Source organism: Gymnodraco acuticeps, unplaced genomic scaffold (genome assembly GCF_902827175.1).
Source record: "Gymnodraco acuticeps unplaced genomic scaffold, fGymAcu1.1, whole genome shotgun sequence".
In the NCBI taxonomy this organism is placed as follows: Eukaryota; Metazoa; Chordata; class Actinopteri; order Perciformes; family Bathydraconidae; genus Gymnodraco; species Gymnodraco acuticeps.
This window is the reverse complement of record NW_022992149.1, coordinates 166,122-185,322: the sequence shown is the minus strand read 5'-3', so window position 1 is coordinate 185,322 and position 19,201 is coordinate 166,122. Positions and strand designations below refer to the sequence as shown.

Sequence of the window (19,201 nt, the reverse complement as noted above, 5' to 3'; positions counted from 1 at the left end):
AGCTGCAAAGCTGGATTTTTCTCCAAAAAGATCCCGTTTCAAAAATATATTTGTATTGAACTAGAGGTCCCTTAAGCTAGACAAAAGCCCAACGCTCCCTTATTCTCACTGCTTCCATCCATTAAGTCCTGCCAAATGTACCCCAATTCCGCTTTCAAGCCTTCAAGAGCTCTTTAGTCTTGTGTTGATATTAGCCTGTTGCAAAAAGACCGATTAAAACCAGGTCCATTTCTCTTCCTCTGTCAATTGCCACCATCACCTCTAGTTAAAATCTTGTTCAGTGCTTCTGTTTCTTAATCATAATTATTTCAAACAATTACCGGTTGACTGATGATTACACCACCAAGAAGTAAAATCACAAGATACCAGTTTCCATTAAATGTACTGATGCCTTTCACAGAGGAGCTTCAACAAGCGAGAGGAGGACATCATCATTTTTTTCTCAGACACATGACAATACCGTTCTGTATCCCCTGCACCAGATCAATAGCATCCCCTGTCTCAGTTGATTTCAATCACATTTTCTCATTAAGTGTGTCTAACTGGATATCTCTCCCCTCTAATATATCGCTGAACAGATGTTTGCGTACCAAGTTGCAACCTTTTCTCTCCTCTGAGGGAGAAAAGGCCTGCCGCAGATCAAATTATCTTGTTCTTGAAAAACCAAAAGGTGTCATTACATGGCTAAAAAGCAAATCATCATCTACGATTAAGTTGATAAGGTGAGAACATTTTTATGGAGAACAACAGTCCAATACCATCTTCCCTAGAGCTCTTTTTAGGCACGTCAGAATAACCAACAGACTAACAAGTGTTCAGGAGGAATGCTTTGGGGAATAGGTTGGATTTCCTTGATTCCTTCTGCACAAATGTTTCTGTTTAATTCAAGATTCCCTTTTCAAGGAGCCTCTGCAGTTACAGCTCCAGAGTGTTTGGATATAAGGATTCAGGACCATCATCCACTCCAACAAAAATCTGAATTGTGGCTCAGTGAGATTTCTAAACGGCAGCAACTCAAAGACAAGTCTTTCGCCTTGTGGTAGGGGCGTGAGTTATGCAAGGATAATGTTGTTGTTTTTGTAGCCTAAGAAATCCAAATAAATAACAAGAAACACAAAATCAACCAACACAAATTCAACAGAGCTCTGCAAGAGTTAAGCTTTTTCTGCAGTCGTCTTTATATTTGAATGACTGTACTGTATACCTTGGATTTTCTTTAAATCATTATGCCTCACATCCTTTTTACAGGGCAGGCCCTTGGCATAGGCAGTATAGGCGAATGCTAAGGGCGCATTAACCCATCAGGGGCGCCAAAAATTGTGGAGAAAAAAAATAAATATTAAAAAACATTTTTATTTTTTTCATAACAATACAATTTCCTGATTTTGGATCAACAAAGTACATCTTATTATCTTAAACTAACAGAACTACGCCTATATTGCGTACAGTGCCAATAAACTATGGCGCACCCCCCCCCCCCCCAAATCAAGTTGAACTGCCCTAGCCTCAGTAAAAACCAGAGGTTTATGTGAAATAGTTCTTTTTTTAAATAATGGTTTTAGTGTGCAATTATAGGTTTTAATTTTGTATTCTTGTTAATTTTAAATAAATCAAACTCCCAAAAAACGTATACAGCTTCTGTGTGCTTTTATTAACATTGGAATTTACTGTGTAAGCGGCCGCGGGGGGGAGAGCTTTAGAGAGCTCTCTCCTGAAAGACTGAGAGGCTCTGATAACCTCAGTTCATTGAGGTAAAGGCACAGCTTTATATGATCATTATACAAATAAATAAGAGAACAGATGAAAAACAGGTATAAAATACTATATGACAGTACAAAAAAGTAGTTATTAATAAACAAGAATACAGTTTGAAATCTTGCCTAGGGCAGCAAATTGGTCAGGGCCGGCCCTGCCTTTTTATATTCATGTTGAGTGCTGCAGGAGTCCTAAAACCCGGGAATGTGTTAGCATTTCAGCACTTCCGGTTCCCTTGTCTGAATGTCTCCATAGGTTTTTGGATAGTTTGATTTAGATTAGGCTCCACTCCAGTGAGTGGCTAGGGATGTTAAGTTATATAAATTCCAGGAAGGCTGTTCATTTCTTTTTGCAAGGGGCTGAACAGTGTCACCTTCGCAGGCTGTCCTGATGCTCGGTGCCCCAGAGAGAGAGGAACAGCGCTGAGATCAAAAGGCAGAAGAAGGCAGGCTACTTCATCAAGACTTGGCTTGATGATGTTGACACTAATGTCATTATAGACTGACACACAGCACACTCAAGCACATAATATGCAAGAAAATGAATCAATGTTTTACTAGAACATTGGTATTCCCCTCTGACAGGCTCTCCTCTGTGCTCTTATGGTCTGACTTAAATAATATAATATAAAAAAAACATATACAAATACTTGCTCTTACACCACGCCAAAGCATGTTTTTTTTAAACATATTGAAGGAGAACCCAACAGATATTTGTCACCTCAAATAAACTACAATATGCTGATTTGTGCATGTTCCACTTCTCACAGTTATCTTTATGTGTAGTTAAGTCCATTTTGCTGTTGTTGTGTTTTGTCTGCATTATGCAGGACATGCCATTACAATGTGTCTTTTGCTCTCCATTGTGCAACTTGCTACAGTAAATATGCACAGGCTTTACATTGGAAGCACCTGTGATTCTCACATTTGAGATGTTAACACTTTTTGTCTTCCCAGATGGCCAGTCTCACATTTGCCTTATCGCTGCAGGAATAAAGAAAGGTAAACATTTTATTGTCTTCTCTCTAGCCCCACATTATGTTATGGCAGGGGTGGCCAACCAATCAGAGGTAAAGAGCCAATAATTTTCCTGCGTTACTGCAAAGAGCCACATCATACATAACACATGCTGGGTGTATGTCCCCCGACCTCTCTCTCTCTCTCCTTCTCTCTTTTGCTCTCAGCCTTTCTGTGTGCTCCCTCACTCTCTTCCTCTATGTGCCCCTCTCTATCTCTCACACATACAAAATGTGACAATGTGACAATCTAAAAATGAACAATAATTGACACACACACATACAGAAACACATACCTCCGCTCAGCCAGATTTCCTATAAATGTCACAGTCCATGATATTGACAGAAATGGACTTAAACCTCTCCTACCAGTATTAAGACCAGAGGCCAGTTATAGTCAACCATTAATAGTGTGTCTCACACACAAACTCTCAGTTAAAAACATTTGAAAAAAGTAGTTATCTTACTATGCATGTTGCTTCTTGAAATGTGCAGAGGATGTGGAAGGGGCTCAAATGCATGAAAGGGCACATTTGCGATCTTTGCGACTTTTTTCTTCCTGTCTGTATCTCACACACAGATTCATGACAGTTATTTAAAAATAAATGAAAATAAATAAAGTGTATTTTTGTTAATTCTCCTCACATGACATCTCAACTTTTACCTAACCCTCTGACTGACAGCTCTGCTGACAGAGATGCACTTTCTCTCTTGTTTATTTCTTTACCGCGAATCACCAAATTCGGGAGGCCTTCTGTGCCAGTACCCAGCTTTCCGGGAGCAGGCCTTCTCACATACACATATACAACTGCAAATTGTTACCGTTTTGATTTGACAACATTATATTGAGTTATTACGGTTTTATCTGAGTTATATTTCTGCCAATCGGAAGCAGATCTCTCCCTTCACTGTCACATCGCGAGTGCAGTAAAGCCCGCCTCCAGTACTGCAGGATCTGCATTTTGATTGGCTAAAGCACTTCTTTGTTGAAAACTCTGTGTAACGATTGGGCTGGAACTTGTGTGTTGATAACCCTTTGTGAACTGGGATACATATGCGCAAAAAAAAAAAAACACAATTAAAATTCGATATGAACTGAGGAGCCGCATGAGACTGGGCAAAGAGCCGCATGCGGCTCGAGAGCCGCGGGTTGGCCACTACTGTGCTAGAGGCTGTTATACAAGCACAGCTCATATGGTGTCTGACCTCATAAATGAAAAAATAATAATGTGCAATTAGCTTGTTTGTGTTTGCCCTTTGGCAATAGAACAAAGCTGTGACAGCAGTAAAAAGCCAATGCAGAGATTTTCTGTTGAATTTCTTGAATGAAAGGTAAATTCTGTTCATCAAACTATTAAAATACAATGAAGTTAACACCAGGGACCGAGGGACGGTGTTCCTGTGTGGCAACAAAACAGATGAAACATCCTGCAGGTATGTTTATGTGGAACTCTCTTGGTAAGGTGATTTTATATTTTCTGCCAAATTATACCCTATACTTTTGTATATTCTCATATTTGAGAACCTGGCACCTGACATTTGTCATTAGTAAATAAAACAATTGTCCGTAAATGTATTATTTGCCTAAAAAAGATTTTGCTCTATAAAATCGACCAAGCTAAATTAAAGCTAGTGGGATCAGGATGAGCAGTGATGATGTAATAACTAAAAGTCTTTAACTGGCTGGCTGACCCTAGTGCAGCATATTGCTACTCAGCATTTTGACATCAGTGGGAGTTTTAAGGAGGGGACCCTCAAAGACTCAGAGTGACTAGGTCCTGCTGGCAAAAAGTACAAGATACTGACTTAACAAAATCACACACTGCATCAGATGAAGCGCTGCCTCTTTCTGATAAAACAGATAGAAACCAACTGGTAAACTAACCCAACACAACTAGCTCAAAATGGACCTCACAAATATACTCAGTGGGGCTAAAATCTTATTTTGTAATTATCAACACATACCGACTGCAAACACTGATGTCCAAATGTATATTAATATACATAGTTGCTTTATATATATATTTAGGATAGAAAACCCCTCAAGAAGGTCGATATATTTTGAAAAACCCAGGGTTAGATTCAATGCCAGCTTTTTACCTTCGGAGACACATTTTTTAAATCTTACACCATCTGTGCATGACAACCAGAGTATGATGAATGGTCCCTGCCAGACATGTTTAAAAAATAATTTGTCGGATGTGTTTTTTCTAGAAAATAAATGACCCACTTAAATGTTCTTGTTTGCTATTTTCTCCTCATTGAAAGGATATGCAAATACTGGTTCCTTTTAAAAAAAATGTCTCCTACTTTAATGCAAAGTCCATTCTCAGTGTGTGTGCACTAGATGTTTGAAGTTTCAAAATCAGACTTTTGTACGTTGCATTTTGGACCACAAATGTCTTCGAAGTTGTGAAGTTTCTGGCCCATTTTTCCCAAGAGAGCCATTTGTTGTCAAGATGTAAAAGTCGGTTTGGGAGGCATTCAGAATTGTAGAAGTGACAGGAAATATACGATTTTGGCTGGGCTCTGAGATTAAAGAAGTTGCTCAGCTGACTGAGACCGACTGTCACTCACCGACAATATATGTTAAAGGATTACAACACAGCTCAGTTACAGTAGAGAGTATTTCACTATACCAGCTGGACTGGAAACAGACATGAGCAAATTACATGAGCCAAAGCAGCAGATGCTGAGTCGAAAATCATTAATGATTGAATGACTCCTTAAATGAAAATAATACTTATTACTGTGCTAGTTGTATTAGCCTTAACCAGTTAAGCCCCGAGCCTACATGAGTGTATTATTATAATAAATAGTGCTTTTTTCATCTTGAATAAAAAACGATGCTTGCTACACATTTCCATTAAAATCACATGAGACAAGATGTTAGCTCGTTCCAGCAGCAGAACCAAAAGCAGCTTTAGCATCTGAGGGTCAGAGCTCCTATAGTGTCCAGGGCTCTTTTTGTCACAGCAATAAAACTGGTTTGGTCTGCTGGTCACTGGGGAAATCAAGTCAAACTTCAGGCCGTAGTTCAGACTCATTCCTCTAATAAGGTATGTACAAACCAGTCATGGGCTGGAATTGCTCCTGGAAGCCTTGCAGTGAAATGCATTTCTACTATCCATGGAATAGGAAAAACGCCTACCACTGATCATGATGTTTTATTTCTTGAACTAATCTGTCAATAAAAGCTGTATGCTTAACAAGACAACACATTTATATAGCGAGAACAAAATTACCAAGCCGATATTTCACTCTGCTTATTCCAAAGTGCAGCTTCAGTTGAAATGATGTTCACTACATGGAAGCACAAAGAAAAGTGTCATTAAAGACAAAATGGAATTAGTAGAATTATACAAAAAAAATGCTTTTTCGAAATTGTAATAGTTCTCACTGCATTCCCATAAGTAAGTGGAATCTAATTAATAAGAAAAAAGACTACTTAACAAAGCTTGAAGGCTGTTCCAGAGTCTCATTAAAAGATTTAATACAAAAAGTAATTACAGTGTGTGTAGGAGGATCACATTGATTAAAGCTGGGACGTACAGTATGTGGTTACAAACAGGTGAATGCTATACATGTCATACAGGAAATATAATTGAAGGGAGGTATAGTAACTTGGAATTATTGAAGTTTTGATCTTAGATGCAGTGCATTTCATTTTTTTGCCAATGATTACTCAAATGAAAGATTACTCTTCTGTAACAGTATTGATGTTTTGGAGAACATGTTGTGGGAAGGTTGCATAACTGCTGAGTAAAAATAAGACACAAGCATTGGGTATGGGTATGGGTATGTCACGATTTAACAATACAATTAACATTCAAATCCAATTTAGACAACTTAATTTATTTTACTGAACAATAAAATGACTTTAAATGAAAATGTAACTTTAACTTTGATTAAAAAACCAAACCTGGACACCTCTGTTTTTGACAATTTTCGACCTATCTCTAAACTTCCTTTTATGTCCAACATTTTAGAAAAAGTGGTACTGAAGCAGTCCTTCTTAAATGTGCATGGCATTCTTTAGGTATTCCAGTCTGGGTTTAAACCCCTCCACAGCACTGAATCTGCTCTTTTAAAAGTTTGTAATGACCTGTTTTTAGCTACTGATTCTGGGAACAGTGCTGTTCTTATACTTTTAGACCTGACAGCTGCCTTTGACACTAGATCACAGTATTCTCATTTCTCGCCTGCAACATTTTGTGGGAATCAGTGGTACTGCTCTAGACTGGTTTAAGTCGTATCTGTCTGAAATAAGTTTTAATGTAAATCTTAATTAATTTACTTCCTCCTCTGCTCCTCTCCCGTACGGGGTACCCCAAGGCTCCATTCTTGGGCCGATTTTATTTTCCCTGTACCTGCTCCCCCTGGGCGCTATCATTAAGAAATATGGTGTCTCATTTCATTTTTATGCAGATGACTCGCAAATCTACATGCCCCTGAAAATAAATGACCCAAACCCTCAGCAACGCCTGTCTGACTGTCTGCAGGACATCAGAGCCTGGATGGCCTTGAACTTTTTTAAATTCAATGAAAAAAAGACAGAGGTCATAATATTTGGACCCAGTGGTGGTCCCAATGCCCCACCTGTGCTGGATTCTCTTGTCCCATATGTGAAACCCATTGTCACAAACCTGGGTGTACGGATTGATCGTGATTTTAAACTAGACAAACAGATTAACTCTGTGGTAAAATCCAGCTTCTTTCAGCTAAGACTTTTAGCAAAGGTCAAGCCTTTCCTTTCTTTTAATGACTTTGAGAAAGTAATACATTGTTTTATATCCACTAAACTGGATTACTGCAATGCTCTTTATATTGGAGTGACCAAGGCTTCCCTGTCACGCCTACAGCTGGTCCAGAATGCTGCTGCACGCCTCCTTACAAGGACAGGCAGGCGTGAACATATTACGCCTGTACTCGCCTCTTTACACTGGCTACCAGTCCATTTTAGAATACAATTAAAAATGTTACTGTTCGCATACAAGGCCCTAAACGGTTTAGCCCCACCATACCTGGCAGATCTTTTAAAACCATACACACCCACACGGTCACTGAGGTCTGCTGACAGACTCCTTCTGGTAGTCCCAAAATCGAGGCTAAAGCAGCGGGGAGACAGAGCCTTTGCTGTTGCAGCTCCAAAGTTATGGAACGAATTACCCCTCCAGGTTAGACTTGCTCCAACTCTGCCTGTTTTTAAATCTCGTTTAAAAACCCACTTATTTTCCCTGGCTTTTACTGTACTGTAGGTGACACTTGTGCTGTTAAATGTGGTTTTTATTTATTTATTTTTTACCTTACTAGTGTTTTGTATTGTTTTTACCAGGTTTTTACGTCATATAGCAGAGTTTTTCAGTCTGTGGCTTCTGATCTGGTTTCATTGTCTCGTGTATTATATTTGTTTCATGTCCTGTCTGTTTTTATGTATTTATGCTATGTTTTTATACAGTTGTTGATGTACAGCACTTGTTCAACTCTGTTGTTTTTAAATGTGCTATATAAATAAAATGGATTGGATTGGAAAATGTTTTATTACTGGAAAGCCTGTTTGAATGGGTCCTGTGAAAAGGAAGTGGGATGGAGGTTGTAATGGCGGTTCTTCTAGACACAAGGCAGCTTCACAGTTTTAATGCTAATAATTAGAGGCTAAAGTGGTCTAATCATCACTCAAGAACCATGGGGGATATTGTCCTCGAAGGGATAGCTCTCTAAGGATGTTCTTGAGTGTAAGAGAAAGTGGCCTGTAGTACACACTATTTAAATTTGTCATTGTGCATCTAGAGATAGTATCAAAAACTGCGCCTTTATATCTTGACACCCTTTTTTCTTTTTTATCAACACAAACCCTTTTCACGTCCATTCATCCTCTGCCTTCAAAAGAGGCAACAACCGGACAGCAGACTTCGTTATACACCGAGAGAAGAAGAACAGACTGCGTGATATATCTAGCAGGTCTCCCTTGAAAAAGAGATCAATGATCTCAATGGGATTTATCTGTATAAATAAAGGTTTGAAATGAAATCTGCCAAGGGATACGTCGATCTCCGGCCTATCTCTTCCTTCCCCACCTGTGATGCCAGCTTCCATACAAGTACAATTCGATTTTGAATTTGTCTGACTGCCACATTTCATGATAAAACAATACAAACTATGCACACTCAAAAAACAGAAACATGTCACATAATTGTATAAGCGTTAGTTGAAAGCAATAAAATGTAGCTAATATTTTGTATTTAAACTTGATATTACTGCTTTCAACTACTCTAATACAGTTATGTGAAATCTGTTGAGATAATACATTTAATCAAAGGCAAGGTTTCAGTTTGTTTTTAGTGCAGAGGCTTTGTGGGCCTTTGCACATTGCCTGATGCTCACTATCTGAAAATCAATATGAACAACTACTTCTCTACATGTCTCTGATAACTGATAATGTTGCCCCACACTGTGATAATAACAATTCTGATACATTTATGTAAAACAGTCTTCCATCAAATCATAGTTTTAGTATGTTTTCCCTGTTACCGTATCTGGAAGTAGATTTAGAGTTTGGGACTTTTGGTCTGAAATTCAGATCAAATGCAAAGGTTTTTTTTATAATTGCCAGTCAAATCGAAATCATATAGCTACAACACTATCTAAGATATTGCAGTATTAAAATCAGAGATAATATGCGTCTGGCAATGCGCAATATTTATTTTGTTCAACCCCCAACACCAAGTCCGACGATTTATTTTCTCAGCCGCTCCTCCGCAAGATGGCGTCGCGTGACGTCACAGTGGCCAAACAAACAAACCTTGGCTTATCGCTCACAGCTGCTTCCGCCGATAGTACAACTTAGTTTCGTTATCATGTCTGATTCTGAGTAGACTATAGACTAAAAGCTTTAGGAATCCAAACTATAACATATAATAAGTACCCTGTATCAAGATTGATGCAAAACAAGTGGAATTTGACCTTTTTAGAGAGGTTTAGAAAAATAAAGTCCAGGCGCTCTGAGTGAGCCTCTGAATTAGCCCCGAGCGAAAAATGCTCGCAGCGGCTCACAGCGGCTTCCGCCGATAGTACAACTTAGTTTCGTCTATCATGTCTGATTCTGAGTCGGAGGCCACCCAATATCTGGAGTATGTTGTCGACATCTGTTAGAGATTTAAAGGGATAACTGATCCGCTTTTCAAATCTCCGCGCGTCCCTATCAAGCTGGTTAATACAGGAAGGAATCCAGAGCTACCAAGTAACCGTTAAACAATAATCTACTTTAATGGTAATATGACAATGCAATACAATCATTACAACATAATATATTACAATTATATTGTAATGGTTAAGGAGTATGCCGGCCTACTCCTGCCCTGGTTCGCGTGCTGCGGAGATCCTTTCGGTCGGGGCAGCATGTGAAGAGAGACCGAACGCCAGGGATCTCCAGGAGATATACCAGAATAAGAAGGAGGGGTTAGGGGTTAGGTCAGCTGGTGATCTTTTCAGGTCATCTCATTGGGAGACGCAACGCAGCAGGAAACCAAACAGGCTCACTTTCCAACAAAAGGTCTCAAGGCCTGCATACCTACACCTCCCCCACAGAGCAATAAAACCCTGTTTACTCCAACCAGCCCAGAATGTTTATAGCCATTTTTAGTCCTTACATTTATGAAAGGATAAAACAGAGAAATCAATATAAAACACAAACATGGGTATTGTTTGAACAGTATTCACTTAACTGCTACTATTGATAACCACCAGAGAAACCCAAGGGACCTCTCTTAATATCTATCTGGAATTTGCAACAAGACTTTCTGCCATTTCAAATGTAACACATTTCTTAAATATCAGATGATAATACTCTACACATCCAACCATATATATACGAGCCTCTGATGTCGAAGAGGAAATACAAGGAAACGTCACCTGATATCACCGATGAAAGTGCTGATGGCGATGATTCAAGTTCGCCATCTGAGGAAGAGGCCGAGGGTGCTGAGAATTGGTGTAGATGTGGAAACTGCCAGACCATGCCTACAAGCCGAGAAAACAAGTGCTGCCACAACTATGGGAAAGTGAAGGAAGAGATGGGAGAAGAAGTCTGCATCACCGACTGTAGGACGTTCGACATTTTCCGTTATGAGTGGAGGAGCGATGAATGAGCTGCAGATAAACTACAATGCTAACCGTGAATTACCCCCGAGCGAAAAATGCTAACCTATCACTCCTAGCGCCCTTATTACTTATCCTAGCTCCACATCCAACACATTGTTTATGATCGTAAAGACACAGAATCTAACGGTGCCCACCTCTATAAGCAATAAAACTGCAATTCCGTTATCTGCGTTATCTGCTGTGCTCCGTGCGCTTTGAAATCTAATCAAAAGTTGTTCACCTCAATTCTTTGGCGTTTCTGCATCGCCCGGCTCTTTCGTTCTTTCAGTGGTTTCTTGTGCTGAAATGTGGAGGGGACGGCTCCGGGTTTCAGCCTCCGACGTGCTATTAATGCTTCTCCACCAACAGACTTCATGATAGCAGGATCAACGTCGTATGCATCACACGCGAAGTGGTCAGAACACAACTTGCTCCATTTTGTCGGTTGCCATCCAACACGATTCACTAAAAAAAATCAATTTTTTGCGGATGATTTGGTCTTTGGGAAATGCATGTAAAACTCTCCCAGATCCCGCACCGTTCGTACAACAAAAAGCTCAACAATAACCCATGTTAATTCAGTTTTCTTTTCGAAAAACATGTGACCAAGACTGCCGAGTCGGGATATTTGGTCCAGAGACTGTTTGGCCACTATTACGTCACGCGCGCGGAGGCTGCTGGGAATTACATGTCAGAAATTCAGACAGCTTTGGGTCGAGTTTTGGATCAATAAAAAGCTTTTTTTTGGGTGTATTATCTCGATTTAAATAAAAAATATATATACGCAGTCTTAAAAACAACATTTCTATAAAAATGTAGCATATTTGGAAGCTTTGCATTTGATCTTTAAGAATGATTTCACACCATCCCCTAACATTATGGAGGAAACAGAAAGCTTTCAACTTTCCTCAACTTAGCATTTAGGGTTAAATACAACACAGGACTCACTGCATTTGTTTTCCATCAATCTGTAAAACTTAAATAAATGAAAACAAATGTTCTCTCTGTTCATTTCCATAAAGAGAAGATCAATCTAAAGTTCACACATTGTAAACAACTGTTTCAGTGTAACAGTTACTGTCCAAAGCTATAGAAACAACATAAGATTCCTACTTTGAACGACAAAACCCTAAACTCACTGCTATAACAAAAGCAAACAAACATCCAGTAGTATTAATAACGTCTTAGCGAAATGCCCAGTGATGCAGTGTATACGTCTTTTGTTGTGAAGGAGCTTGCGGCTTGGGGCAGACATAATTGCAGAATGAAAGCAAGGCTAAGGGAACCAATCTAAATGCTGATGGGGTCATTATTTTAAAGCCATTACATTCTGCAATCAACATTTACGTCATAATGATAGGTAAAAGCACAAATGTTATTTAGTGCCACATTAAATGCAAACAAATAATAAATGAATCAATAAGGAAAATGATTGATTTGTGCAAGTAGATGATGAGCTGCTATATTGAAGATTATTAAAACATACAACTGAGTATCACTAAAGAAAATCATAAAACGAGCAATGTTGTCAACATATTCACAATGAATGAATCATAACATCCTGATGGGAAAAGTCCTAACTAACCCTTGAGTCATATATTCTCCGGTCTGCCACTCACTGGGCATCAGGCAGGATGTTATAGTATACAATGATTACAACTTGGGCAAAAGTGTAATATGGAAATACACACGTTTTACTGTAGCACCCCCACGTTGATAAAATGTACAATGTGTATAACATGTCAACATGCATGACCCATTGTAGAAATATTGAGCATGGCAGCTTGGAGGGAGCTGAGTCGAAACAACAGGTCTACAACAGCTTTAGGTTACGTACCATCAAACATATCATTTGTGTTATTTTGGCAGTTTAGACATTTTATCAAGACTATGGGGGTGTGGCAGGCTAAGTCCAACTTCTGCCTTAGAAGTCAAAACAAGTGTAGTCCTTTATAATTTTACCTAAATGTGCAAATGTGGAGATGTCTAAACTGTTCTGTCTAATCTGGAAAGATTTATTTTTAAAAAACAAACATGTTTTAGATATTACAGTTGTAAATTAGAATCTAAATGTCTGGATGTGTTTGACATGTTTGTCATAGTTTCAATAGATTCAATGAATATTTCAATCCAACTAAATGTGCATATTAACACAATTGTATTTATTTGTTCTAACCTAATTAGAACAAATAAGGCATATAGACAGTCATAATTATGCATTGTAATATAACACTGTAGTTCCTTCTAATGGGTCTCTGCTCTGATTGTTTCTTGTAAAGCTTTAATGGAGAGGCCTCTTTATGTGAATGTGAGGGAGGAGAGGAGAAGTTACATTAAAGTTGTTGCCATAAGTACTGGCCTATTCCCATTCTCAAATAGGTCAGGGGATACACATTCGTAAGTAAAGACATTGTCAAGCTGTGCTTTTAAAGAGGAGAAAGGGCCGTCAGAAAGAAAGAAAGAAGCATGTGAATTTATGAGCAAGCCTATATCCAGGCTATATTAGGACGAGAAAATGAACGCAGCGACTGATGCATTGTGTAACATCATGCCAAGAATATATATACATTTAACCGTATGCTTTCACAACAGTGCATACAAAACAAGCTACATCCAAAATACGTATAAATGAACATCTATAAATGCTGATGTGTGTCAAAAAGGAAAGGAACATCTCAAACCAGGGATAGAAGACTAATAACACCTTGCAGAAATGATATTGCAGAGTACAGACCCAGAGTTATAGTATGAGGACAAGGTCCAACAACATAAACAAAGAGAAGCCTCTGATCACACAGGCAGTCTGACACTTAACGTTACTTCCTGTACGAGCAGATGGACGTGTAATGGAAACCATCACATGGTTCAACGAGAAGGGGCTTAGCATCTGATCCAGATATTGATCTAAAATGACCAAGTAACAGCAGCAAGAAAAAACACAGCTCCATGGGAGAGCTCACTCCTTTTACACTTTGAACTTTAAAAGCTATTCTGATTCTTGTCATCACATTGTTTGCTATACAAGTGATTTTGTATAGTGGGCATACCATAATACATATTTAAAAAAACAGGGTTTCACAGTTTCATTGAATTCACTTGAATAATAGTAACAGTTATTATTGAATAAGAAATTAAATGTACAAACTGACAATATAGGGAATGATGATAGGAATATTAAATGTTATAAACATTGATAATATCAACCCTTTACATATTATGTTATCATTCATTAGCCCAAGGCTACGTTATATATTAAAGAATCCATATCTCACACACACACACACACACACACCATATCTCACACACACACACACACACACACACACACACACACACACACACACACACACACACACACACACACACACACACACACACACACACACACACACACACACACACACACACACACACACACACACACACACACACACACACACACAACACACACACACACACACACGACTGGATTGGTGAGTGCGACCTTAAACGGGTGATTAAAACGTGTTGTTAGAGGTACAAGCTCTCTGCAAACGAGGATAAAATCAAATGAAAATGAATAAATACGTATTTTTAAAGTTTCATATGCTACTGTGTAACTTGGCAAAGCCGCACCACCCTTCGTCCTGGACAACCTGCGCATTTCCAACCGTAAGTGCTGAGGTGAAAGCTCTTGCAAATAGGATGGAGATCAGTATGTGCTCAGCGGGGATTGAGACAAAGTAGCTGCATTACTAAAGACCCAGACCGTGTGACCGCGAGGCAGTCATCCAAGCCCCACCATAACCGGGACATCCAAAAACATGCTGATGAGCGCACGGAAATGAGGAAGGACATCGTTAAATCTTGGCGAGGGAATTCATAGCGGACCTAACAAAAAGTAAAAGCATCACATTGTACTGCATTCCGCAATATAAGTGAAGCTCAACCTGGAACACGCCATTAAGACATAAAGCATCCTTTTTCCTCCTACCTCTCTCAGTATCTCCATCCCACTCAGACTTCTGGTCCTGATGATACGCTACTGCTTTGCTCCAGCATCCTAAAGCACTGTTATTCGACTAGGGGGGAGGAAAACATGATGGTTAGCGCAACTGGGCTGACGTAGCACCTGACGAGACAAAGCCGACCAATCAGAGTACAATTCGATGAATCCTTAACCAATCCGCTTAAAGAAAGAAATTGAGGACTGCAGAGAGTAGTAGCAAGCTAGGTTGACGCTGTGAGAGAATTTCCAGGCAACTCCTGCAAACTGTTTCACACCAGACACACATTTCACTCATATGTCCTGTCCATCTGGGGAAGCATCCATTCACACAGTGGGCCAAGTCTGTAGGGGTCATTTATGTTATCGTTTATCCGAGAAAAAAGGGCTTTTTCAGGCTGAATATATATATGGGTCATTCCAGAATTGGAGGACAATTTAGACACCAACATTTTTGAAAAATGAACCTTTTATTTTATAATTGTTTTTTATGTATTTAGGAAAAACATAAAAAACCATCAAAAAAAGTGATTTGCCCAGCTAGGCATCAAACGTATATTTTCCAATGAAGAATTACCCCTGTTACTCTAATTAACAGGGTTGAAAGTAACAAGGTTGAAAATCAATGCTAATTTGAGCTTTAACCTCAGGAATTATTGCTAGATGTAGCATGTAATGCTACTTTCAAGGCAAGGACAAACTTGGATATCTAATGCAAGAAAGATAACTTTGAAATTAATATGCTTTATTCTGATAATATCAGTAACAGGGTTGAGTGGGTCAGATTCCCACACTCTTTTAAGACTGAAAAGATTGTAAAAATATGAAAAATAAAAGAGAGGACTTAGTTGTGTTCTACCCATGGCACAAGCACATGGCTTGCTGATGTCACTTCCACTGTGTCATCTGATTTAGTTTTTTCACTTCCTGTGCCAATCTAAAAAGGTTTGGTTAACAGGGTTGAACGCATGTTGAGGGACACACCTTCTGTGCAAAATTACTGTTATTTAAAATATGTTTATGATTTAACAAATACATTTGACCATTACAGGAGAAATATCAATAGAATAATACCAAAAAAAGTAAGTAAAATCCCTATTTTAAATGTTATATTTGACATGCAAGTTGGTCACCAAGAAGTGGGGACAAGAGAAAAATGCCATTTTAGGGGATGTTCGAGAGCTATTTGATCATTTAAATTATTTTATTATTTTGAAACCACTTTTTCTACAACTTTATATACATTTTGTCTCAAGACAAGTATGTTTAACACAACAAGTGCATTTTTTAGCATTTTGGGCATGGATTATTAGATTTTTTATATGGGGGACATGAAATGTCCTCCAATTCTGGAATGACCCATAAATATATATACAATATTTGAACAAAATAAAAACACAAAATGTAAAAAAATTCAAATAGAAAACATACAAAAACGTAGAATTATTACATGCCGTTTATTGGCCCAGGGTGTACTGCGGATGGGCTGTCCAATCTTTAAATACAATATTTATTTAGCCAGAAAGTTAAAATTGAGAAACAAGATATTTTCTGATAGTCCTGGTTAAGCACATTTCTTATAACCACAATTTCACATGTAAGAACATGAAAGCAACGCAAGGGAACTAGTAAAAGAGGGGAGACATAGCAGTGATCACATTTTACCTGAGTAATAAGTTACAGGTATATAAGGCAAATATAGACCGCAAAATAATCTTGTATGAGTCCCCTCAATTCCCAAGTAATCTTTTTTACGTTAAAATACTAACTCTATAACATATATTAATAACATCTACAGTTTTGTAGGTGGTCCAGGTTGGCAAAGTGTATAAGCTCGTCCTCAGTGAGGATCAGTAAGAGGATGAGTATAACAACATTTGGACATAAGCTTATTTTATAACTGACTATATAATTAAATTAAAGATTTGTGTGTATCCAATGCTGCTGTATCAACTGCTTGTCTTCAAACTGTCCCTCATTAGCCTTTTTTGTTTATTTTTCTGGCAAATTTCAATTTGTTTCCCCTACTTGGAAATGGTTTCTTATCTGCTGCAGGCCCACCCGTGCTTTGAACTTGAAAATCCCCTCCAAGGTGGGAACAGCTTCTAAAGGAGATTACACTGATGGTGTTAAAGGGATCTTGCTCCTGTCTCCATGTAGTCTAATTCAAGCTGACACACACCTGTGAAAGAACATCCTCTTTGTGTCTGGTTTGGAAGATTGAGCAACAGACTTTCAAAGAGACACATGAGACAATTAAAATCAATATTTGTATTGCCATTGGATCAGCAATAAAGTGAGAGAACCAGCCTGACGGCATGACAGAATCAGGATATTTCTTGTACAAAGCAAGGTATAACTGTCTAATCTAAAAAATAAAATTCTTCATTGCAAAATATTTGTCGTTCAATATAGGATACAAATGTCCAAAACAAACATGATTATCACCAATTCAACTTATATTATATACTTTCAATATTATAAATAAATAATTTTAGTAGTCTGCACACCAGGTGCTAAAAAAAAGGCAAATTCAGACATGTTGATATGTTGAAAGATAAAAGACCTGACAGAATAATACAATAGAGAATATCTCCATGAACCGGCATACAGAGGGAAAAAATGGAGTGCATTGAACAATAAACCAATTATTTTAGGGAACATGGATGAAAAGGAAACTGATCGGATTTATATTGTACAACTTGGTTGAATTAAGGGACTAAAACTCTGTCTTAATTCCACACAATAATTTAGATATAAAGCAACAAAAACATTTATTTTATTTGATCTAGACTTTAAATGTGTCTTAAAGCTGCTCCTAGCTATATTGTTATCAACTGGTCCATCTACGAGTAACATGACAGTTGTTATAGCAGTTTACCTGATACACTTTTTCATTTCTACATCCACTTTCAATACTTATATCTTGATCGCACCAGTACTTACTCAGTTACAACCTGCTTTTCCTTATACATTCCATTTAAAAGTATTTACAGTTTGCTTCTACATCCTCACTTTTCCTGTTCCTTTTTTAAAATCACTTAACTGCATAACCTTCAAAAAAACACTTCCTTAATCGAACCAACAGGACAGTTTCTCCATAGCATCTTGTGTACCTCTCCTTATTTGTGCTTCTTTGAGTTTATTTAACTAAACTGTGAGATTGGGTGATTTTATTTCAAAGGACACTTTAGGAACAGCCTTTCTGTGTTGTTGTTTGGGTAACTTGGGGGAGTTGTGTGAAGGGGGGCCAATGTGGTTTATTTAGCTGAATGTCATCTTCTATTTTAAAGGCTTTCATCTGGGGATCAGCCTGTGGGGGCCAAACTACAGATATTTTGTTGCTGTGTGGTTTGCCTTCATCGTACAATTTTGTGATTGCGTTTTCACCGCTGAGTGTTTTGTCTATTGAAGCTACGCTGCTCACAGAATATCTCCATTCGAGATTCTCATCTGAGGGGATAAGTCCACCACTTCCTGTGGGAGGTTTCTGCCCGAGTCCATTATTGTAGTTCCCTTTGGATTTGAGGAGCTGCTTGTAGTGGTGTAGACAGTAGTAGTGTCCATGGAGAGAGACATAGTTCCCTAAGCTTCGAGAGAAAAGAACATTGTTTATTTTAGAAAAATAATAATAACCTCTATTATTTTAAACATTTTACTGTCACTTAAAACACTTATGCATATACTGATTGGTGTTGGAATGTTTAATTGTAACTATGGTGAGTATTTGTTTGAATGAATGCAATATTTACCTTAATTTATTCCTGCAGTGCTCACAGCAGAAACATGATTTATGGTACTTATTTTTGTCCACTATCAGAGCATCCATCGGATAAGCTCTCCTCCGACATACTGTGCAGAGCTCTGACTTCGGAACTCGAACCTGTTTGAAAGAGATAAAATGCAAATTATATATTTTTCATTAATCCCATTTGAATGGCTTTCCTTTGGGCTGCTTGACAATGCAACACCTATGGCTTTCCTTTTATCGACAAATAGTTTATGACTTATTAGTACAAACTGTAAAATATATTGCATTTGTACTTGATATGGCCCATTCATTTTTTCAATATGAAAATATACAATGGCCATGAGAATGAATGGTATTGTACCTTCCTCTGGATTTTTATTGTTTTCACTCATTTTCGTACATGCTTGCATGAATTTCTAAGCATCTCTCAAATGCATTGTTAGTGAGGAATACAAATAAGCTGTCATCGGGTGCAGTTTTTTTCCAGACCTTACAATTAAATGTCATGGTATTTTTTGATAAAGGCGTGTGTTATCATTACCTCATCACAGGTATG

General features: G+C 38.2%; 2 protein-coding genes across 10 annotated transcripts in view; both read right to left on the bottom strand.

Moving 5' to 3' along the window:
* b3galt1b (UDP-Gal:betaGlcNAc beta 1,3-galactosyltransferase, polypeptide 1b) overlaps nt 1-14,974 on the bottom strand; it is a 61,338-nt gene extending 46,364 nt beyond the window's left edge. Inside the window, exon 1 of the mRNA XM_034204049.1 lies at nt 14,883-14,974. The gene's annotated coding sequence lies outside the window, so the exon portion shown is untranslated. The remainder of the gene's footprint in view (nt 1-14,882) is intronic.
* A 3,234-nt stretch (nt 14,975-18,208) lies between these two features.
* xirp2b (xin actin binding repeat containing 2b) overlaps nt 18,209-19,201 on the bottom strand; it is a 31,487-nt gene continuing 30,494 nt past the window's right edge. For 8 of the 9 annotated variants that reach the window (XM_034204056.1, XM_034204055.1, XM_034204059.1 and 5 more), the window contains 2 exons: nt 18,647-18,777; nt 18,235-18,484 (listed from right to left, as the gene is read on the bottom strand). In XM_034204056.1, coding sequence (XP_034059947.1) covers nt 18,695-18,777 — 83 coding nt within the window. In that variant the 3' untranslated portion in view covers nt 18,235-18,484; nt 18,647-18,694. Of the gene's footprint in view, nt 18,485-18,646; nt 18,778-19,201 lie in introns of all 9 variants that reach the window. The other variant, XM_034204058.1, reaches the window with a different exon arrangement.